General features: G+C 40.8%; 1 protein-coding gene across 3 annotated transcripts; it reads right to left on the reverse strand.

The window, feature by feature from the left end:
• Positions 1-4,986: 4,986 nt before the first annotated feature.
• On the reverse strand, positions 4,987-23,220 carry LOC110524108 (excitatory amino acid transporter 5-like). Of its 3 annotated transcripts, none has more exons than XM_021603456.3 (11): positions 22,929-23,220; positions 20,760-20,839; positions 19,706-19,921; positions 15,712-15,754; positions 13,437-13,644; positions 11,598-11,697; positions 7,887-8,120; positions 6,995-7,189; positions 6,488-6,617; positions 6,152-6,254; positions 4,987-5,856 (listed from the first exon to the last, which is right to left on the reverse strand). In XM_021603456.3, the coding sequence occupies exons 1-11, from the start codon at positions 23,184-23,186 to the stop codon at positions 5,762-5,764; spliced, it is 1,662 nt and encodes a 553-aa protein (XP_021459131.3). In that variant the 5' UTR covers positions 23,187-23,220; the 3' UTR covers positions 4,987-5,761. The 3 variants fall into 3 exon arrangements, with proteins under 3 accessions (XP_021459131.3, XP_021459130.3, XP_021459132.3); XM_021603455.3 differs by having other exon boundaries at positions 6,483-6,617; XM_021603457.3 differs by lacking the exons at positions 20,760-20,839; positions 22,929-23,220 and adding an exon at positions 20,123-20,262 and having other exon boundaries at positions 6,483-6,617.
• Positions 23,221-24,689: the final 1,469 nt, after the last annotated feature.

A 24,689-nucleotide genomic window follows, 5' to 3' on the forward strand; every position in this document is an offset into this window, starting at 1 on the left:
GTTGTCTGTAGCTTATGGTCGTTGTCTGTAGCTTATGGTCGTTGTCCGTAGCTTATGGTCGTTGTCTGTAGCTTATGGTCGTTGTCCGTAGCTTATGGTCGTTGTCTGTAGCTTAACCCCACCGCCACCTGTTCACAAGTTTCGAATCCCCGAACTGACATGGTACAAATCTGTCGTTCTGCCCCTGAACAAGGTAGTTAACCCACTGTTCTCCTGTAGAACCGTCATTGAAAATAACAATTTGTTCTTAACTGACTTGCCTAGTTAAATAAAGGTACAAATATATATATATATATATATATATATATATATATATATATATATGGTATGAGCTTTCTAAATGGTTCACCCAACATGAATGAACATACCCTCAAATTAAAACGGACAGTCTGCACTTTAAACTCAGTCATTGTATCCTTTCAAATCCAAAGTGGTGGAGTGCAGAGCCAAAACAACAACAAAAGAATTCTGTAGCTAGGTTTCCAACTAATTAGCGGGAGATTTTCATACCAATATTCTAAAATCGATGTAAAGAAAACATGTGCCTTTTCCCACCAGTGGTGTGTTTTCACCTAACTGTCCTGTTGCAGATAAAAATCAGCGTGTGACAACGTAGTCCTGAAAATGTAACTTTTCTCTTAAGATTTCATGTACTGAATAAAAATCTAAAATTCCATCGCCATTTCAACTCTACCTATAGTTTTGTCATAAAAACTGTTGCGGTAAATAGCAAATGTGCCTACTCTGGACTTGGCATGTGCACTCTAGGCAACAGATCGCAGAGACAGTGCAGACAGGCTAGAATACACAATGAGATTATTCTAGATAAGAATAAGTGTATTTGTCAAACTGCATTCAAGCATCGATCATCATGTCACCAGAATAAGACCCTTGAATAGGCATCAAGATCACGTGCACTTTCACCACCCTGTGAAGTTAATCATAATTTATTTAATCTGTAGCCAAATGAGCGGCATGGTTCCCCGAGTCTGTAGTGGGAGGACCACACACCCATGTCTTCGAGTGACTCCAAGTTGTTGGGAAAATTATGATTAAATGACTGAACAAATCATTTTAAATGGAACTGTAACTAAGTAAACTTATACTCTGTTTTATTATATCTGATTAACAATATGAGTTCATAAGAAGGGATTGTGAGACATGGACAAGGAGTAATTAAAGTTAATGTACACCATTCCAACTAGGAAGAAACGAATGTGTTGTGGATTAAGTAAACAGATAAGGTAGTTAACCCATGGTTGAACCGACGAAACTGAGCTCTGGGGTTTTTAGATAAGACAGTGAGTGCATTCCTAGGTTTTCTGTTAATTAGAACTGTCAGCTAAGTGGTGATCGATAATGTTCAGGGGTCAAAAGTTACCTGGGAGTGTGTTAGTAAGTTAGAATGAACTTTTCACCTCACTTTGTCCCTGTCGAGAGGAGGGGTTTCTGTTAAGCAATGAAATGACGTCATGTTTTGTATATAAACTGTTGATCGTGGTGAAATGGGAGCGCGCTCCGAGAATAAATTCTGTTACCTATTATTGAAAAGACTGGTCTCCGTCTATTTTATGCAAACAAGAATCTTACAAATTCTCATAAAATAGATGAAGGGTTTTCAATTAATGAAAACACATTGGCATAATGAAATTACAGTAACACAAGTTTACTTTGATATGATGGTTGTTATATCAATATTTAAGCATAAAGGCGTTTCCAAACCCATTTCTCACCTAATTCATTTTACCCACACATCAAGATTCCACCATGTCAAAGTGATCTGTCTGCATTTCTACAATTGTATTGAAACTTCCAGTTTCCATTACAGGGGCGGCAGGTAGACTAGTGGTTAGAGTGTACCCGAAAGTTTGCAAAATCGAATCCCCGACCTGACAAGGTAAAACATCTGTCCTTCTGCCCCTGAAAAAGACAGTTGACCCACTGTTCCCCGGTAGGCCGTCATTGAAAACAAGAATTTGTTCTTAACTGATTTGCCTAGTTAAATAAAGGTAAAAAAAATAGTTGTTAGTATAGTTAATAGTTGTTAGTTGTCATAGTTGTTTTTTTATACTGTATGACTTTACTCACATAAAAACTGTGTATGGAAGCGTGGTTAGTGTCCCAATACTTTTGGAGCTGGTGGTTGAGAGCGGTTGTATGAAACCAATCTGTGCAATCTGTGCATAAAGTAAAGCTCTCAACCATGCCAGCCCGCTCTTAATTTCTATTCAGTTCAACTAACCATCAAAGTTAGATTCCCAGCTATCCATCAGACACGTTTTCGGTATGTTCAGGTCAATAGATCTTTGACTTCTAGGGTACATACTGTATCAGAATTACCAGTATAAATTGCTTTAGAAAGGAAACACTGTTACGTTTGAAACTTTGTTTGACAAGTGGTTCTGAACAGTCATGACATTACCTTTCAAATTATATATAATATAACCAACTTTGGAAGCACCAGCTACAACTAGTGGCTCCCGAGTGGCGCAGTGGTCTAAGTCGCTGCATCTCAGAGCTAGAGGTATCACTAGAAATCCTGGTTCAGTTCCAGGCTGTATAACAACCAGCTGTGATAGGGAGTCCCATAGGACGGTGCACAATTGGTATGTGTTGTTAGGGTTTGGCCGTCATTGTAAATAAGAATGTGTTCTTAACTGACTTACCTAGTTAAGTAAACAACTGTTCATTGTAACTCACCCACATTGACATTAGAATGTTGGAAGCTTAGCGATAGAATTCCATGTTGTGGGGCAGATATGTTTTTGGATTGTAACTTTGGTGATAGAAGCACCAATTTTTAAAGCGATTTATACAGCATTGCTTGCTGTTTGGTGTTTTAGGCTGGGTTTCTGTACAGTACAGCACTTTGTGACATCAGCTGATGTAAGAAGGGCTTTATAAATGCATTTGATTGTACACACACAGCTAGAACAGGTTTTTAAAACGATTTGTAGCTGGGCCAATGGAATGTCCAAGTGAGCCCGACCACTCCCCATTGGTGGTTTCATTGAGGACAGGCTTGAATTGAAAGGATGGCAGTATCCTTTATTTTCATCATGCGCAAAAGCTATTGGGCTTTCTACTCAGTTGCAAAAGGGTCCATTTAATAAACACAGGACACCAGCAATGTGGATAACACTCATTTATAGAAGAAAATGCAAGCGACTTCAAAGACTAACTTCTCTGAACAGGGGAACAAAAACATCCCCAAATTCACTGAGAATACATGACATAGTATGAATAAACAATACTCCTAACCGCAGCTTCATACTACTTGTCAAACATAGAGAACTGATACTGTATACTGACCTTTGGGGTAAGTTTGGTGTGGGGTATGGGGAGTCCATGGGTGGCTTTTCACCATTTACACATCTGAGCCATTGTTGTGTTGTTAGGTTCAAATCAAACTTTATTAATCACATGCGGCAAATACAACAGGTGTAGACTTTACTGTGAAATGCTTGCTTACGAGCCCTAATCAACTATAAAATAATACTAAAAAGACAAATAATAACACGAGGAATAAAGTACACAAGAATGGAGGTACAATCAGGGAGTACCAGTACAATGCGCAGGGGTATGAGGTATTTGGGTATGTTGGGTATGAATATTATATGAATCATATCAATTCAAATGGCAAATTTGGGTGCAATCAATTAGATTATTTTCTCAGAGTTTAAATTGCTTTTCAACAAAATAATTTTGAAGAAATGCTTATCTGTTTCTAACTACAGAAACAATTTCAGAACGATCTGAGATGGTGAGTGTCATGGCTTGCTGAAATGAAATGGAACGATCCAGAGTTTCATTTGCACACACTGCATACAGATTTTCCATTGTGTTATTGACTGTACGTATGTTTATCCCATGTGTTGTTGTTTTTGTCGCACTGCTTTGCTTTATCTTGGCCAGGTCGCAGCTGTAAATGAGAACTTGTTCTCAACTGGCCTACCTGGTTAAATAAAGGGGTGTCACGTCCTGACCTTAGTTCCTTTTTTATGTCTCTATTTTAGTTTGGTCAGGGCTTGAGTTGGGGTGGGCATTCTATGTTTTTGTTCTATGTTTTGTATTTCTGCTTTTGGCCTGGTATGGTTCTCAATCAGAGGCAGCTGTCAATCGTTGTCTCTGATTGAGAACCATACTTAGGTAGCCTGTGTTCCCACTATGATTTGTGGGTAGTTGTTTTCTGTTTCGTATCTGTACCAGACAGAACTGTTTCAGTTTCGTTCGTTCACGTTGTTTTAGTATTTTTCAGTGTTCTATTAAAGTAATTATGAACACGTACCTCGCTGCATATTGGTCCGATATTTCCTACTCCTCCTCAGAAGAGGAAGACGACAACCGTTACAAGGGGAAATAAAACAAATTAAAAAAGTAGGAGGGAAGGTTTTATGCCTACATGATAGGTCAATCTGAGACAGTTTTAGGCAACCCTCAGCCTTATTAGATAACCAAGCAAGATTTGCAAACCAGTCAAAAGCATGCCATTTACAACAAGTTTATCTTTCATACACAAATGGCTAGTAGGTCAGCAATGTCCTTGTGGATGACAAAGGCACTGTAAACTCAAGCACTGTAATCTCAAGCACTTAAAGCCAAAAGACCCTCCCCCGTAATCCTTCTTCTTTGTCCAAGTCTTCACCGTGACTTAATCTCTCACTAACACCGGAGGCACATGCGTGTGCATGCCGTCCAAGGGCTTCATACTCATGGCTTCCTCATGTCCTAACTAACTGGATTAATCACTGAAAGGAACTCACATCCATTACGTTGCATTTGATTACAACATATAGATACACCAGAAATCAAGCAACTTAAAACAAACAAATAATTTTTCAAATAACTACAATAAATGAATCTGAAGAAACAACGTAATTCCTTGAGTACTATGTTGCTATGATTGAGGGAAGAATGGTATGGTAGTTTGTCTGTGTGCATTGGAAAACAAAATGGTTGGTGTCTGTGTAGATAAATGACTTAATCTTGCGGACAAGTGACATTTTTTATTTAAGGCAACATTACATTTAGGTTTTTGAATACAAGAAAAGCAGGGTCACATATAAAAAAAAAGATAATCAGACGACGTGTTTTGAATTAAACAAATTTCCCCCCCTGTACTTTCCCTTTAGATTGTTGAAACTGCCAATAAATGTTAGGCGCATTAAATAGAAGACGAAGTTGAGTGAAATTAGTTTATTGCCATTGACCCAGAATGTCCAGTATGACCCGACAGTAGACCTACTTCCTTTGTATGCAAAAAAATAAAATCAAGCCAAACAAGTTGTTCAAAATGCATACCTGCATGCTGTTATTATGACTGTCACATGGACCATAGAGACCATGGTGAGGAACAGTGAGAAAAAAACATCCAGTGAATCCACAGCACGTTGGACGACTCGAGTTAATAGCAAGAGTCAATACCACATAGACAAGATCGTAGTAGTACATTTGGCCGATTCCTAACTCATCACTGTTTAATTATTATTTTTTTTTAATAAAAGGTATTTGTGGAAAACACTGATTTGTCCATTACAGTGTCACCGACAAAGCGAAAATGTTCAGTCACAAAAAGTTCTGTCACAAAAAGACTGGATAGGGGACAGCAGGAGCAGGTTCTTTCAGTACCGTTTCATGGCACGAGTAGGGGAAAAGTGCACCAAAGTTGTCCGTCATTTGAGGTTAATGTCTTTTCAGGAGTTAAACTTGACAGATGTTGTAGTAGATGGTAGGCCTCTCATTGACTGTGGCCCCCAACACATCATAGCAGCAGTCCTGCTTGTGCAGAGGCAGCGCGGTCATAGGCACACTGTTCTGCATGTTGTGAGAGTTCTGTGTGCCATATGAAGGTTGTGACTAGGGAGGAACACACACACACACACACACACACACACACACACACTGATCAGTATCTCTGTAATAAGTGACAAACTGTGCAGACATTGAGGTCTAGATTCACATGACATATTGATTTCAGATTGTTAAATGTGTAACCCTGGCTGGCAGACACATTTAATCAGTTTAAGACAATCATTATTATGTGCAGGGCCTCTGATACCTCACAAGAAAACAGTTTGCTTAGGACTATAACTCAATTGTTATGATGTGGTTGCAGCTAGTGATGTGGTTGCAGACAGGGACAGCTGCCTACCTTGCCAGTAGGTCTGCGAGGAAAGTCTTTCTGACATAAGTGGCCGATGATTCCTACTGCCAGGGCGTCTCCCAGCACGTTGATCATGGTTCGGAATCTGTCCCTGAGAGGACAGGGAATACAAAAGCTCTAGAAGTCAGCCTCTCACTCCAACCAAAAAACGTTTGCTTCTTGAATGCAGAAACAATTTAAGATTTCCTTTGACATATGAATGAATTCACTTTTTAACCATAAAATGTTCTGTCGTTTCAGTCACTATTAACATGTGGTATGGTATATGTTCCACTATGTAGATATTGAATATGACTAATTGTTGTCATAGTGAACTTACAGTACCCAGTCGATGGACACAATGAGAGTGATGTCATCAGGTGGCAGACCCACTGATGTCAGCACAATCACCATGGTGACGAGGCCGGCCTGGGGGATCCCAGCAGCACCTATGCTGGCAGCTGTAGCTGTTATACTTTGAACAGAGACCAACACAATCAATTACTCAGCTAAGAAGGTGCATTACAATATTGTCCTGCCATGGTTAATATGATATGAGCTATACTCTTTAAAAAGTTCAAAAACAGTGACCAAATCTCATCATGAAAAACATCACATTAACTTTGTACAGTGACATTCCCATGTAGTTGTGTGAAACAGGTCATATCAGGATGTTACTTTTTGTGAAATGGTTATAATCCTGGCACCCAGAAACCAAGACTGTCATGGCAGACTACACCGACCGGTTACTGCTTTTGAGTTAGGACTCAAAGTTCCCCCCAGTATATGGACTGGGTAGCTTTATGAGAAAGTTTACATGCGAATTGGAGTGATTTGAAACCACATACATACCTAATGGTGACCAGCTGGCTAAAGTCCAGCTCATAATCGTTGACCTGGGCGATAAAGATGGCCGCCACGGCCTCGTAAAGAGCTGTTCCGTCCATGTTAATGGTGGCGCCTACCGGCAGCACGAAGCGTGCTATCTGCCGATCCACATTGCAGTTCTCCAGCAAACACTTCATAGTAATGGGCAGAGTGGCAGAACTTAAGAGAGAGAGAGAGTTGAGTTAAGGGACCATTCTAACTGATATCCTCTGGATATATTATTGCTTGTTTTCCTCCATTTGGAATAGTTTCGTTTACACTACTTATTAATTACAGCAATCAGCTTTCATGCTATTTTGTTGTTGTTGTACATTTAGGCTATTATTCTCTTAATACATTTCTGTGCTTGACTGTTCGCCTCGAAACACCATAGTGTGGATCAATAGCAACATGATGCAGATGCATTTGAGTAAGTTTTAAGAGTTCCAAAGAAAGTGTTTGAAACTGGAGATGATCAATCAAACATTACAATGTTTATAAGGAACCCTCTGGGACAGTGTTCTTTACACCTGTTCCTGGAGGGCCACAGTGTTTGCAAGCTTTTGTCCCAACCCCACACTAACACACCTGAATCAAATGAATCAGGTGTTATATGACTCAGCTGAATGGGGGGGGGGGGGTCACTTTAATTTCAAATCAGGGGGTGAACTGAAATTCGATTCACAAATTGAAAAAAGTACATTTCTGATTCAACATGAGTTTAATGTCAATTCACTTCCTGCTGAACTGACTGAATTAAGAAAGGAATTGACCCCAACCCAGGTTGTTGGTTGCACACTGCAGCCTGAACACTGCAGCAACCTCCAGGACAGTGAAAAAGATCATTGTTTAATGAGAAAATAGGACACAGACAGACCTTGAGGAGGTGGCCAGTGCTATGACCAAGGCTTGAAGCAGGCCTCTGATGAAAGTGAAAGGGTTTTTCCGAGTCAGGATGAGGTAGAAGAAGGGGAGGAGGATGAGGCCGTGGACAAAAAGCCCAGCCAGAACAGTGATAGTGTACCAGCCCAGCTTCTTTCCAAGAGTAGATGGGTCTTGCATGTCCAGGATTTTTCCAGCTACGAGGAATATGATCCCAAATGGAAAATACCTGTCCGTAAATTTAAAAGGGAAGAACTGTGTTTCACTGTTGTTCAAGAAACACCTCCAAAGACTTTCTATACAACCTACATGTAACTGCCAAAATAAAGAAAATCCCAACATAAAGTGTCTTAATAGGGCGTTGGGCCAACATGAGCCAGAATAGCTTCAATGCACCTTAGCATAGATTCTATTGGACAGATGTAACACCATTCTTCCACAAGAAATTCTATCATTTGGTGTTTTGTTGATGGTGGTGGAAAAGGATATCTCAGGCACTATTAAAGAATCTCCCATAAGGGTTCAATTGGGTTAAGAGCTGGTGATGGAGGTGGCCATGGCATATGGTTAATATCGTTTAAATGCTCATCAAACCATTCAGTGACCACTCGTGGCCTGGGGATGGGGGCACTGTCATCCTATGGGGTCATAGCCATGATGGACAAAACAGCATTTTTATACCTTTTATACACCCTAAACATTAAGGGATGTTAACTGGTTAATTAACTCAGAAACCACACCTGTGTGGAAGCACCTGCTTTCAATATACTTTGTATCCCTCATTTACTCAAGTGTTTCCATTATTTTGGCAGTTACAGTGCCTTGCGAAAGTATTCGGCCCCCTTGAACTTTGCGACCTTTTGCCACATTTCAGGCTTCAAACATAAAGATATAAAACTGTATTTTTTTGTGAAGAATCAACAACAAGTGGGACACAATCATGAAGTGGAACGACATTTATTGGATATTTCAAACTTTTTTAACAAATCAAAAACTGAAAAATTGGGCGTGCAAAATTATTCAGCCCCCTTAAGTTAATACTTTGTAGCGCCACCTTTTGCTGCGATTACAGCTGTAAGTCGCTTGGGGTATGTCTCTATCAGTTTTGCACATCGAGAGACTGAAATGTTTTCCCATTCCTCCTTGCAAAACAGCTCGAGCTCAGTGAGGTTGGATGGAGAGCATTTGTGAACAGCCGTTTTCAGTTCTTTCCACAGATTCTCGATTGGATTCAGGTCTGGACTTTGACTTGGCCATTCTAACACCTGGATATGTTTATTTTTGAACCATTCCATTGTAGATTTTGCTTTATGTTTTGGATCATTGTCTCGTTGGAAGACAAATCTCCATCCCAGTCTCAGGTCTTTTGCAGACTCCATCAGGTTTTCTTCCAGAATGGTCCTGTATTTGGCTCCATCCATCTTCCCATCAATTTTAACCATCTTCCCTGTCCCTACTGAAGAAAAGCAGGCCCAAACCATGATGCTGCCACCACCATGTTTGACAGTGGGGATGGTGTGTTGCTTTTACGCCAAACATAACGTTTTGCATTGTTGCCAAAAAGTTCAATTTTGGTTTCATCTGACCAGAGCACCTTCTTCCACGTTTGGTGTGTCTCCCAGGTGGCTTGTGGCAAACTTTAACCGACACTTTTTATGGATATCTTTAAGAAATGGCTTTCTTCTTGCCACTCTTCCATAAAGGCCAGATTTGTGCAATATACGACTGATTGTTGTCCTATGGACAGAGTCTCCCACCTCAGCTGTAGATCTCTGCAGTTCATCCAGAGTGATCATGGGCCTCTTGGCTGCATCTCTGATCAGTCTTCTCCTTGTATGAGCTGAAAGTTTAGAGGGACGGCCAGGTCTTGGTAGATTTACAGTGGTCTGATACTCCTTCCATTTCAATATTATCGCTTGCACAGTGCTCCTTGGGATGTTTAAAGCTTGGGAAATCTTTTTGTATCCAAATCCGGCTTTAAACTTCTTCACAACAGTATCTCGGACCTGCCTGGTGTGTTCCTTGTTCTTCATGATGCTCTCTGCGCTTTTAACAGACCTCTGAGACTATCACAGTGCAGGTGCATTTATACGGAGACTTGATTACACACAGGTGGATTGTATTTATCATCATTAGTCATTTAGGTCAACATTGGATCATTCAGAGATCCTCACTGAACTTCTGGAGAGAGTTTGCTGCACTGAAAGTAAAGGGGCTGAATAATTTTGCACGCCCAATTTTTCAGTTTTTGATTTGTTAAAAAAGTTTGAAATATCCAATAAATGTCGTTCCACTTCATGATTGTGTCCCACTTGTTGTTGATTCTTCACAAAAAAATACAGTTTTATATCTTTATGTTTGAAGCCTGAAATGTGGCAAAAGGTCGCAAAGTTCAAGGGGGCCGAATACTTTCGCAAGGCACTGTACCTATAGGTCAAATGTGCTTTTCCTAATGAGCGGTTTCCACCCAGTAAAACAGAATAAAAATAAAGAAATTGTAATTTACATGATGCTATGTATTGACCAAATCTCAAAACTATATTCACAAAAAAAAAAAAAAATTGCCCTGTTGTCTCACGTGAGTTTATTCCTGCCGCTAAAAACATGTCAGAGCCAAGAGCCATTCAAGGCTTTGAGGTCGGTCTTATATCAGCAGAACCTCTGTGGTAAGTGACATCGTACAATATGGCCGGGCCAGTTTCAGGTAAACCTGAGCTGCATGCAATGTGCCTAATGACTGTATACACACATATATATATATACATATATAAAAATGGACAAAGCCATTGATCACATGACACCATTCACTCTTATGTGAAGACTCAATAGCGCATTTAAGCCAAATGAAATTGGTTAAGATGGCGTCTCATGGAGAAATAATATTGTTGCCTCTAGTTACCACAGCCACAAAGTAAAAACGGGCTATATCATAAAAGTCATGATTTATTTTGTTGCTTAATAGTTCTAATTTAAGGTTAGGGTTAAACATTGTGGTTAAGGTTAGGTTTCAAATCAGATTTTAAGAAGATACATTTTAGAAATAGGCAGGGTTTAACCATAATTCAGACTTTGTGGCTGGGGTAACTAGTGACGGCACAGTTTGAAATAGTCCAATAAGTGACGTTGCAGGCTAGCTTTAGTGCTTTTCCCCTCTCATTGAGTTACTCAAGTTGAAGGCCGACTGGGGTACTGCAAGCTGCCATTAGCAACTAAATTATCAATTATTGGTTCCATGGTTGTATTCGATTTTAACCAAAGATTGACCCCAAAGATTGTCATTTTACCTAGTCACTATAATGGGGGATCCTGTTTTCTGCAAACAATGCCTACAGTACCACGGTCGGCCTTGAACCGCTGTTGCTTCAATGAGAGGGGGCAGTCACTGTCCTAGTGGTGCCAGAGGCCCCTGGGATAAGTCACTGTTGACCCTGAGCACAGGATGAGCTACTCCTGCTTGACTAATCCTTGGCATGTGCAGTTCGCTGCTGGGTGGAACGAAGCAAGATCGTCGCCTGACTTCTCCACCAAAGCTTGACCACAAGACAATGACCCCATTCTCACCACATGCCCGTGTACAGGTCGTAACCTCAGAAAGTCACACTGAATGGACATCACATCCACAAACCTGATGTTGCCATTCTCTAACCCACTGAGCCAGTGGAACCATGATAATGTAAACTATTGATAAAGCTCGTCCCCCACTTACCAAACAGCAGTGTTGATGATTTTCATGACACATTCGTTGATACACTGACACAAGTGAACTAGTGGTGCTCCTCTCTCGCCTATTTTCCCCAGTAACAGCCCTAAAAAAGCCAAATTAAAATGATTTAGATAGAGATGGATACATATACAGTTGAAGTCGGACGTTTACATACACTTAGGTTGGAGTCATTAAAACTAGTTTTTCAACCACTCTACAAATTTCTTGTTAACAAACTATAGCTTTGGAAGTCGGTTAGGACATCTACTTTGTGCATGACACAAGTCATTTTTCCAACAATTGTTTACAGACAGATTATTTCACTTATAAATTCACTGTATCACAATTCCAGTGGGTCAGAAGTTCACATACACTAAGTTGACTGTGCCTTTAAACAACTTGTAAAATTCCAGAAAATGATGTCATGGCTTTAGAAGCTTCTGATAGGCTAATTGACATAATTTGAGTCAATTGGAGGTGTTGTTTTTCAAGGCCTACCTTCAAACTCAGTGCCTCTTTGCTTCATGGGGAAATCAAAAGAAATCAGCCAAGATCTCAGAAAAACAATTGTAGACCTCCACAAGTCTGGTTCATCCTTGGGAGCAATTTCCAAATGCCTGAAGGTACCACGTTCATCTGTACAAACAATAGTACGCAATTATAAACACCATGGGACCACGCAGCTGTCATACCGCTCAGGAAGGAGACGCGTTCTGTCTCCTGGAGATGAACGTAATTTGGTGCGAAAAGTGCAAATCAATCCCAGAACAACAGCAAAGGACCTTGTGAAGATGCTGGAGGAAACAGGTACAAAAGTATCTATATCCACAGTAAAACGAGTCCTAATTCGACAAAACCTGAAAGGCCACTCAGCAAGGAAGAAGCCACTGCTCCAAAACCGCCATAAAAAAGCCAGACTACAGTTTGCAACAGCACATGGGGACAAAGATCTTACTTTTTGGAGAAATATCCTCTAGTCTGATGAAACAAAAATAGAACTGTTTGGTCATAATGACCATCATTATGTTTGGAGGAAAAAGGGGGAGGCTTGCAAGCCAAAGAACACCATCCCAACCGTGAAGCATGGGGGTGGCAGCATCATGTTGTGGGGGCGCTTTGCTGTAGGAGGGACTGGTGAACTTCACAAAATAAATGGCATCATGAGGAAGTAAAATTATGTGGATATATTGAAGCAACATCTCAAGACATCAATCAGGAAGTTAAAGCTTGGTCGCAAATGGGTCTTCCAAATGGACAATGACCCCAATCATACTTCCAAAGTTGTGGTAAAATGACTTAAGGACAACACAGTCAAGGTACTGGAGTGGCCATCACAAAGCCCTGATCTCAATCTTATAGAAGATTTGTGGCCAAAACTGAAAAAGCGTGTGCGAGCAAGGAGGCCTACAAACCTGACTCAGTTACACCAGCTCTGTCAGGAGGAATGGGCCAAAATTCACCCAACTTATTGTGGGAAGCTTGTGGAAGGCTACCCAAAACATTTGACCCAAGTTAAACAATTTAAAGGCAATGCTAACAAATACTAATTGAGTGTGCGTAAACTTCTGACCCACTGGGAATGTGATTAAAGAAATAAAAGCTGAAATAAATCATTCTCTCTACTATTATTCTGACATGTTCATATTCTTAAAATAAAGTGGTGATCCTAACTGACCTAAGACAGGGAATTTTTACTAGGATTAAATGTCAGGAATTGTGAAAAACTGAGTTTAAATGTAGTTGGCTAAGGTGTATGTAAGCTTCCGACTTCAACTGTAGCATTGATACAGAAAAAAAGAAAAAAGAAAAGATAAAAGAAAACGGAAGATAATCTGTCTTTACCCATGGTGGCAGAGAAGATGACAATCCCCAGCACATTCATCTGTTGGCTGCTGCCAGCTCTGGTCTTGTAGTGAATCTCAGGGGGTGGAGTGAGCTCCAGGAACACCGTCCGACCAGTGGGGCCACTATCGTCAGGCATGATGTACACAAAGTTGGGCTGTACTGTGACTCTGGGGACTTTCAGGATACGGACCAGATCTGTTTTGTACTGGATCAATAAGAACATTGCAGATGAGGAAGGTGATTTAAAGTACAATACCCATGAGCTGTAGGGATTTGTCTTGACTTGTTAATCACTACCAATGGAAGGTCTTCTATGTCTGGCATATGATTAAATAAACAATGGTACAGTGCCTATATAAAGTATTCATACCCCTTGACGTGTTGCACATTTTCTTGTGTTACAACTTGAATTCAAAATGGATTAAATTAATAAAAAATCTCACCCATCTACACAATACCCCATAACAAAGTGAAAACCAGTTTTTAGAAATGTTTGCAAATTTATTGAAAATGAAATACAGAAATATCTCATTTACATAAGTATTCACACCCCTGAGTCAATACATGTTAGAATCACATATTGCAGCGATTACAGCTTTGAGTCTTTGAGAGGTAAGTCTCTAAGAGCTTTGCACACCTAAATTGTACAATATTTGCAAATTATTCTTTCAATAATTATTCAAGCTCTGTCAAGTTGGTTGTTGATCATTGCTAGACTGCCATTTTCAAGTCTTGCCATAGGCTTTCAAGCCGATTTAAGTCAAAACTGTAACTAGGCCACTCAAGAACATTCAATGACGTCTTGGTAAGTAACTCCTATGTATATTTGACCTTGTATTTTAGGTTATTGACCTGCTGAAAGGTGAATTTGTCTATCAGTGTCTGTTGGAAAGCACACTGAAAAAGCTTTTCCTCTAGAATTTTGCCTGCGCTTAGCTCTATTCAGTTTCTTTTTATCTTAAAAATCTCCCTAGTCCTTGCCGATTACAAGCATATCCATAACATGATGCAGCCACCTCCATGCTTGAAAATATGAAGAGTGGCACTCAGTGATGTGTATTGTTGGATTTTCCCAAAACATAACGCTTTATTTTCAGGATATAAAGTTAATTTCTTTGCCACATTTTTTGCAGTTTTACTTTAGTGCCTTATTACAAATAGGATGCATGTTTTGGAATATTTGTTATTTTGTGGAGGCTTCCTTCTTTTCACACTGTCATTTGGGTTAGCATTGTGGAGTAACTACAATGTTGTTGACCCATCCTCAGTTTTCTCCCATCACAGCCATTAAAAGTTTCCTTCCTTACCGGCAACTGAGTTAGGAAAAACACCTGTATCTTTGTAGTGATTGGGTTTATTGATGCACCACCCAAAGTGTAATTAACAACTTCACCATACTCAAAGTGATATTCAATGGCTGCTTTTTATTACATTTTTTACCTATCTACCTATAGGTGCCCTTTTTTGCGAAGCATTGGAAAACCTCCCTGGTCTTTGTAGTTGTATCTGTGTTTGAAATTCACTGCTCAACTGAGGGACCTTACAGATCATTTTATGTTTGGGGTACAGAGACGAGGTAATCATCCAAAATTCATGTTAACAGTTAGCGTACAATTTCCACGTCCCCGCGGAAACCTAATTAACCTGATTCAAAATTCGCCATCAAAATCCGTCTGTTTAAACTATCGATATCTGACATGGGCTCAATCCATCGCATCTGCCGATATCACCCTTCCACATCTATGGTGTTTGTCAGACCATGATACTTCCCTAAAACCTGTTTTCTCACTTAAAGTCTGTAGCGTCCGAACTGTTTGGCCAACAAACTCACGAACACGGTGGTGGGTGTTTTCTGTTTTGCTCTACGACCCCCACAAGAGTCACGGGACTCATCTGATGTTGGTCCAGCCTCTTCTGCTTACTTCTGTGTGCAGCGTACGAACAGTTTGGGATACACACTAACACACTCTGTGGAAAGGTGAGACTCTCACAATCATGTACATGTCGGTTGTATTGCTCTATTAACAAAGGGATTGAATTACTTATTGACTAAAGACATTTCAACTTTTCATTTTGAATGAATTTGTAAAAATGTCTAAAAACATAATTCCACTTTGACATTATGGGGTATGGTGACACAAAATCTTAATTTCATATATTTAAAATTCAGGCTGTAGCACAACAAAATGTGGAAAAAGTCAAGGGGTGTGAATACTTTCTGAAGTCACTCTCTAATGTGTCATACTGTACATTAGCATTGGTCTGGTGTTACCTGTTGAAATGTCGCCTCAATAAGATTGGAAGGAACCATATTCCTGTAAAAAGATGATGTTATGATTTAGCTTAGCATGTTGATATGTTGGTGCATACAGACAGGGTAAAACGCATGGCCATTCATTCCTGATCGGTATTTGTAAGGTCAAGTGTAATTATTACCGTATAAGAGGGAATCATAATAATTTCAACTTGATAAGTATGATCATGAATAACATGCTTTTTCAACCTTTTGAATCAAATCAAATCAGTTTATTTGTCGCGTGCGCTGAATAGAACAGGTGTGGTAGACCTTACAGTAAAATGCATACATGCAGGCTCTAACCAATAGTGCAAAAAAAGGTGTTAGGTGAACAATAGGTAGGTAAAGAATTAAACAACAGTAAAAAGACAGGCTATAAAAGTAGCAAGGCTATAAAAGTAGCGAGGCTATTGTCACAGTAATTTGTGAGCCATTTGTCATTTGTGAGCCATGCAAAGGAAAGTGGTCCCCTGCAGTCTAATCATTGATGTGTATTCCACAGAATGTATAGAAGTGATGAACACACCTTTTGATGCATGTCTGCATAAAGTGCAGCTTTTTGACAATACAAAACATATTTTATGAATTGAAGTATTTTAAGGTTTAAAGTATTTGCATGGGCCAAACAATTACTATGCCTCTGCTGTAACGAGCGTTGTCATAGGTGGAAGGAGGTAAGTGTCCATATTCATAAATAAAGTAATTGAACACTGAAACAATAAATGAAACGACAAACAAATAGTCCTGAATGGTGCTGGAAAAAACACTGAACAGAAAATAAACACCCACGAAACCCAGGTGGAAAAAGGCTACCTACGTATGATTCTCAATCAGAGACAACTAACGACACCGGCCTCTGATTGAGAACCATACTAAGCCGAACACAAAAACCAACATAGAAAAACAAACATAGACTGCCCACCCCAACTCACGCCCTGACCATACTAAAACAAAAACAAAACAAAGGAACTAAGGTCAGAACGTGACATCTGCAAAGAAATGAAGAACTTGTGAAGTGTCTTCGTTTTATATCAGTGAACACAGTAGAGGCAATTTGCCCCCTACGTTATCAGTTTTTACTCTGGCTCTCCTCTATTCCTCTCTTTACTCTGCAGTGTCAGAGGTCGAGTTAATAAGTGAATGAAGAGGGCAGACGACTCCTGCGAGGGCCCTTAAAAGAGGGAAGTACTTTCAGACAGGCACGAGCCAGAAGCCCTCCTGACGTGTGCCGGTGAAGCAATCCTCCACGAAGATCCTTTGTAGCCCCGCTGTTCATGACTAGGTTCATCTGTAAATCATCCCTTTTGGACAACTAAAAAAACGTTCATCACCCCTGTCAGTTAACTGGATTGTGTGTGTGTGTGCGTCCCAACCTCCTGAGATAGTTGAATTTAGCTTTGAATTTACATGACCAAGTTACATGTCTTTATCATATTTATTTATTTGTATTCATTTACATTTTTTAATTGAATAATTACCAGAAGTAGGTATTTGTACTGGAATGTCCACTGAAGTTCTTAATTTTAGTGAGGAAAATAAACATTTTGATTAACACCCAAACAATAGATCTCACTTTAAGGTATAGCCTTGGACTTCAGCATGTCTTGTATTACAGTGAAAGCCAATAACGCAGCTCCCAGTTTTTTTGGTGACATTTTCATCATTATCAGGTGAACAGCACTTTTTGTACATAGCCCCCCTCGTTTTAGAGTACCAAATGTCTGGGACAAATTGACTTATATGTGTATTAAATTAGTCAAAAGTTTAGTATTTGGTCCCATAATCCTAGCACGCAATGACTACATCAAGCTTGTGACTCTACCAACTTGGATCCATTTGCTATCCGTTTTGATTGTGTTTCAGATCATTTTGTTCCTAATAGAAATGAGCGGCATTTATGCCCTCTAACTTTTGCACTCATCATTATTCATGATTCATTCTGGATTATCAGTAATCGTGGTAGCATCCACATGAATGTAGAAGTGTTTAAGAAACATATTAAATTATTATTTACAATAAAAGTGACTCCAAAATGACACAATACATTATTGACAATTAATTTCTATTGGGCACAAAATAATCTGAACGGCAAATGCATCTAACAAATTTGCAGAGTCACAAGCTTGACGTAGTCATTGCGTGCTATGAATATGGGACCAAATACTTAAGTTTTTACTACTCTAATATCCATGTAAGTGAATTTGTCCCAATACTTTTGGCACAGTAAAATGGACTATGTAGTTTCTAAACGGTTTACCCGATATGGATGAAAATACGCTGAAATTAAAGCTGACAGTCTTTCTCTTTAACCTTGTAGTCATTATATCACTTCAAATGCTGGAGTACAGAGCCAAAACAACAACAACACAATTGTCACTGTCCCAATACAGTGGAGCTCACTGTAGAAACTGTCAGTCTGGTTGTGGGTGCTAGATTTGCCGCCAGCACTGAATGGGGCCATGCCACAGGACTGCCAGTTTCTAAATCTAGTCTCAACTCCCTTCATCCAAGACACACTGCTGTAACAAATCCAACTTACTCCTGAAAGCACTTTCTGGAAATCAATATCTGAAGTCTGACTGAGGAGTGCCTTCCATCTGGCCACTCTACCATAAAGGGGACGATGTTTGGGGTTGAGGGTGCTGTGACTTTTGCCCTCGCTACATAGGGATACATTGGTCCGCTAATGCAGGACTACGTTACAGCCTTATTCTAAAATGGATTAAATAGTTTGGTTTTCCTCATCAATCTACACACAATACTCCATAATAAGAAAGCAAAAACAGGTTTTCAGAACTGTTTGCAAATGTATAAAATTACAAATAAAAAATATCACATTTACATTGGCGCACCTGTATTTGGGGAGTTTCTCCCATTCTTCTCTGCAGATCATCTCAAGCTCGATCAGGTTGGAGGAGAGCTTTGCTGCAAAGGTTCAAGTCTGGGCTCTGGCTGGGCCACTCAAGGACATTCAGAGACTTGTCTCGAAGCCACTCCTGTGTGGTCTTAGCTGTGCTTAGGGTCGTTGTCCTGTTAGAAGGTGAACCTTCACCCCAGTCTGAGGTCCTGTGTGCTCTGGTGCAGGTTTTCATCAAGGATCCCTCTGTCCTTTGCTCCGTCCATCTTTCCCTCGATCCTGACTAGTCTACCAGTCCCTGGTTGGTGGAGCGCTGCAGAGGTGGTTGTCCTTCTGGAAGGTTCTCCCATCTCCACAGAGGAACTCTGGAGCTTTGTCAGAGTGACCATCGGGTTCTTGGTCACCTCCCTAACCAAGGCCCTTCTCCCCCGATTGCTCAATTTGGCCGGGTGGCCAGCTCTAGGAAGAGTCTTGGTGGTTCCAAACTTCTCCCATCTAGGAATGATGGAGGCCACTGTGTTCTTGGGTACCTTCAATGCTGCAGAAATGTTTTGTTACCCTTCACCAGATCTGTGCCTCGACACAATCCTGTCTCGGAGCTCTACGGACAATTCCTTCGACCTCATGGCTTGATTTTTGCTCTGACATGCACTGTCAACAGTGGGACCCTATATATAGGTGTGTGCCTTTCCAAATGATGTCCAATCAATTGATATTAACACAGGTGTACTTCCATCAAGTTGTAGAAACATCTCAAGGATGATCAATGGAAACAGGATGCTACTGAGCTCAATATCGAGTCTCATAGCAAAAGGTCTGAATACATTTCTATTTTTAAATTTTATAAATTGGAAAAAATGTCTTAAAACCTGTTTTTGCTTTGTCATTATGGGGTATGGTGTGTAGATTGATGAGAATTGTATTCTTATTTAATCAATTTTAGAATAAGGCTGGAATGTAACAAAATGTATAAGAATAGAAGGGGTCTGAATACTTTCCAAATGCACTGTAGCAGGGCCATTCCACGAATGAGTGCCTTCTACGTCCCTTTGATATTTTAAGTAGAAATCACGCTTCAGTTTGGCTTCTGGTTTTTCGTTATTGGTCACTCACCTAATGAGATCTAGCAAGGCATCAGCAGAAGTCATGACGGGCCCTCCTCCTAGCCTGTTGCTGTCCATCTCAGTGCCCACCCCGGGCTTGATGATGATCACCAGCAGGATACCCACCACCACCGCGATGAAGGTGGTCCACAGGTAGTAGGTCACAGTGAGAACACCCACACGACAACAGGCTTTGGACTCCATAGACGACAGGCCTGACATTAAACTAGAGAGAGAAAAAAAAGAGAGAAGATTGGTTAGGATGAAATAATGAAAACATGCAATAAAAATGGCCCAATAATTGCTCAGGTGCCTAAATTGGTAATCACATATGGTTCCATTCTAGTGAGTGATTAAAGGAAACTAAGGAGAATGTGGATCTAAGTGAGATCTAATGAACATTTCTATTGAAGTGGCAGAAGGACACCTTTTCAAGTGTTTGTTGTCAGCACTACTTCCTATACTACCTAACCAAACATAGCAGGCATAAAATAAATGCCTGAAACTAGATCCCTTACATACTGGTATTGACAAGAACATTAAAAACTGTGGGGGGAGGTTCTCTTCTGCACTGTTCAACCAATCCAGTCAATGTGGAGGAGGAGTTAAAATGGAGCGTCGCCTTGTTTCCATTTCCCCTGAAAACCGGAATATCTGGTTATAGGCTATATAGAGGCTATATACTATCTAGGTTAGGTTAGAGGCTATATACTATCTGACAGTTGTAATATAACTGGAACCTGTCATGTTATGTCGACCATATGGAATATACTGAAATCTGGTTTCTAAAGTCTTGTTTAGTGGTAATGTTTTACCCCCATTCAACTTGAATGAAGATGTGATATCATTACCTGTCTATAGGGGGTAGCGACTATCATTGAGTGCGGTTCTGCACTTTTCTCAAAAGTCACTTTTGAGGCTGGCTCTTTTTTGTGGTGTGTGAAGTATATTCAATCAACAATAGAGGAATTCTCAGTGAAGATCAAATTATACTTTTATTACTCTATTGCTGGTTGAATATGCAACCATATTACTGGAAAGAAGTTGACATTAAAGATGTTTACCTGGACGTGATGAGGGGGAGGATCAGCATTTTGAGCACTCTCATGAGAAGTTCTCCAGGGAATGAAAAATAAATCTTAGCCTGGAAGGGGAAATCAGAAGAAACATTCATGTTAATTAATGTAAGTAGGGATGAAGCACTCACTCCAAAGCAGTGGCAGCTGGTGACTGAACACATTCGAGGAGGATGATTGTTGAAAAAAAGGCCACCTTGAAACACATTCCAAAACTTTGTCTCTTTCCACAGGAGACCCGTTACAATAGTTGGACAGATATTTTTGTTTCAATTATTCCTGTCTTCTAGAAAAAAAGTGCCCATCAGCACACACTTGGGTGAATGTCAAAAGCCTTTTGCTTGATTCTTCGTGTCCTCTCTCCTAGATTCCTTCTCAAACCACCAAAAGGAGGTCAGAGAATGTTCCTTCTCCTCCAATGCTCCATCTCCTTCAATGTTTTGAGAAGGGAAATTGAGGAAAACGGCTTTTCAGATTCACCCCTTGTGAAAAGGTGAAAGGTTGTTCTTGGTTTTCAAAATCGTAAAGAAATAACTGTGAATAATATTGGTTGATTCAATCTGGTTCATAGGTATGGACTATTACCTTTTCTATTACAAGATATCACAACACTGCTTTACATCAGTCATTTGTGTTGATAAAAATTATAAATCACGTGGTTTAAAATGTTTGGATGGCACTGATGGGTCTCAGAGCCATCTATGACTATACTGAACAAAAATATAAACTTTATTACAGACAGACAGACAGCCCCTCCCCCCTCTGACAATCCCGCAGGTGAAGAAGCTGGATGTGGAGGTCCTGAGCTGGCGTGGTTACACGTGGTCTTCGGTTTTAAGGCCGGTTGGACATTCTTAAAAATGGCGTTCTCTGGCAACAGCTCTGGTGGACATTCCTGCAGTCAGCATACCAATTGCACGCTCCCTCAACTTTAGACATCTGTGGCATTGTGTTGTGTGACAAAACTGCACATTTTAGTGTCCTTTTATTGTCCACAGCACAAGGTGCATGTGTGTAATGATCATGGAGTTTAATCAGCTTCTTGATATACCACACCTGTCAGGTGGATGGATTATCTTGACAAAGGATAAAATGCTCACTAACAGGGATGTACAGTAAACAAATTTGTCCACAAAATGTGAGATAAATAAGCTTTTTGTGCGTATAGAACATTTCTGGGATACTTTATTCAGCACATGGGACCAGCACTTTACATGTTGTGTTTATATTTTTGTTGAGTGTAGTTCTTGGTAGTAACTCCCACAGTAATTTCCTCAGGTTAAACCTCCGCTCACTTACAAACATCAGCTTTGGGTCATGCGTCACCTCACACACCTGTGATTATCGAGCACACTTTAGGCCATGTTTGCTTTGGCAAGCCAAGTCTCAGTCTGAGATCAAATAATCCCCTTCTCCTGACAGGACTGAGCTTGGATTGACCTCAACTATCTACTGTTCTGAACATCACATTCCTTTTGTTTTCATGTAAAAGGGGACAGGAAGGGCGTGATGATGTGGGCATACGATACCTATCCTTCTTTACCTTATGAGCACCATAGATGGCCTATAACTCTAGGTGTCTACTGTTGCTCCCCAACAATATGCTTGCATTTATTTTTCTGAAGCCAGTAATCGGTTCACCATCAATGGCCTAGAATAGAATTTATTCTGCCACAAAATGCGTTGAAAGTGCTACAATTGCATCAGCGGAGAACTTTCCTCTCATTTCCTCTCAGGGACTGAAACACGTTGCTGAGTAGAGGTCATTAACTCCTTCCCTAACAACCACGTATTCAATCAGGGGGATGAATGCATGCTACATGGGCTGCTCTTCTAGCTGTGCACTGGCTCTCTGTTGCTATAACAATTAACGTACACCACTTTTCAGGTTCCAGTCCCATCATTTGCTGAGGGTGTCGTGCACTAGAAGCCTCTCTCAATGGTCCATTACGTCTGCCGGTTGATGTTCTCCAATGCAATCGGGCGTTTTAAGTGGAACACTTTCACGGATCCGCCTCATCCGAAAAGAGTGAGAGATGGTCAAACACAGAAATGTACACACTGCCAAGGGAGACACATGGACCTGGCAGGCTGGCACTTCAATTAATCAAGCAGCATTTGCACATGTGTCCGACTTTGTGATAAAGAACCACGTACCTGGGTAGAGAGATGGCTCCCTCTCAACATGAACCCCAGGAGACAGCCGGCCAACACGGCAAAAACCGAGAGTGTCAGCAAGCCGTTGAGCTTCAGGTACTCCCTCAGCCACTGTTTCAAGTCAACGACGAAAGTCCCATGTAAAAATGTCTTGACGCGTTTGTACATGGGTTTCCCCCCAGAGTCTCCTCTTGGAGAATACGTACTATTGTTGTATCGTGTTTCCTTGCCATCTGTGGGCAGTAGTAGCTCCTCCATAGTGCCAAGTCCTTCACTGGGAAGACAGTCAACTTCTTCTGGAGGGTGCAATTAATTTAGCTTACATGGGGATTAAGCCATCGTGTAGAGTGAATGCCAGCCAGCCAAAGCCCACAATTAGGGAGAATGTGGAACTAAGAGGCTTACAAACGTGTAACAACATCTAACAAGTATTTGTTGGTAGGTAGCAGGCTGCCATGCTTTTGAACGTCATTGTTTATATCTTGTCATCTCAATCAATCATCACATTTATTTATTAAGCCCCTTTTACATCAGCAGTTGTCACAAAGTGCTCCCACGTTAACACAGCCTAGACCGCAAAGAGCAAGCAGAGGTGGAAGCAGAAGCACAGTGGGAAAACTAGGCTAAGAACCGAGGATTCATACTCTTCTAGCTGTTCTGGGTAGTCCACCGGGTCAACTGCTTCAACCTTGCTTTTCGCAAAACCTTTAACTTTCTTGGATGAGTTATAGGCTACTGAGGGAAAAGGTTTGACATCCCCATAAATCATGGATTTCATGTAGTAATAGTGTAAAAGGATTCAAGGATGACATGAAGCCCGTCCCAACTTATCCAGAACATTAACTGGTGGAAAGCAGCATAGAGCTGAGATTGGTCCATGGTTCTCGCAACCCTTTCACCACCATCTGGCCTCTTTTTTTTCTGTTTGAACAGCCTTTATGCTGATGTCTCTTTAATGAACCTGCTATTCTTAGAATGCAGAAGGCTCCCATGCCGTGCTAACTTCACAGCTTAATGAGATTTCCCCTTGTTTGCAAATGGCTCCTGATCGTCGTCATGACTAGATTTACTTCAATACAGGCTCTATTGTCATTGGTCAAACGTAATACTACTAGCCACCTAGCCACCAATTTTAGGAAGTTGGCTTTAGCTAGCCCAGATAGGTTCCCAACCTCATAACTAACTACCAAGAAGCCATTTAAGGCTATCAATCAAGTTAGAGTAGCTAGCTTGTCTAACTATCTTAGCTGGGATGCCTTATTGCGACGTTGGTCGACTTCAGAAAAGCAAGCAATAACTAAATGTACTGAATAAGACTCAAGTTCCTTTCAATATTTGACCCAGATTTGAGCAAAGATTCAGAGAAGCATATTTAGTTTCTTTAAAAAAAGAACCAGAGTGGCGCAGCGGTCTAAGGCACCTCATCGCATGCAGTGCTAGAGGTGTTACTACAGACCTGGGTTAATTTCCCGGGCTGTGCCACAACCAGCCGTGGCCAGGAGTGCCATAGGACAGCGCACAATTGGCCCAGTGTCGTCCAGGTTAGGGCTCATCGCGCTCTAGTGACTCCTTGCGGCGGTCCAGGTGCCTGCGGGCTGACCCCGATCGCCAGTTGAACGGTGGTTCCTCCGACACATTGGTGCTGGCTGTTAAGGAATGCGGTTAGGTGGGTCATGTTTCGGGGGACGCATGACTCCACCTTTGTCTCTCCCGAGCCCGTTGGGGAGTTGCAGGGATGAGACAAGATTGGAAATTGGGGAG

The sequence above is a fragment of the Oncorhynchus mykiss genome, chromosome 5, assembly GCF_057628025.1.
Source record: "Oncorhynchus mykiss isolate SJ-2025 chromosome 5, ASM5762802v1, whole genome shotgun sequence".
Classification (NCBI taxonomy): Eukaryota; Metazoa; Chordata; class Actinopteri; order Salmoniformes; family Salmonidae; genus Oncorhynchus; species Oncorhynchus mykiss.

Coding starts and splice junctions, on each gene's coding strand:
- LOC110524108 (XM_021603455.3), bottom strand. CDS start 23,186: ATGGAGGAGCTACTACTGCCCACAGATGGCAAGGAAACACGATACAAC. Junction 7,190..7,886: donor GCACTGGCCACCTCCTCAAG/GTCTGTCTGTGT, acceptor CTCTCTCTTAAG/TTCTGCCACTCTGCCCATTA. Junction 6,255..6,482: donor GTGTCCATCGACTGGGTACT/GTAAGTTCACTA, acceptor CTGTCCTCTCAG/GGACAGATTCCGAACCATGA.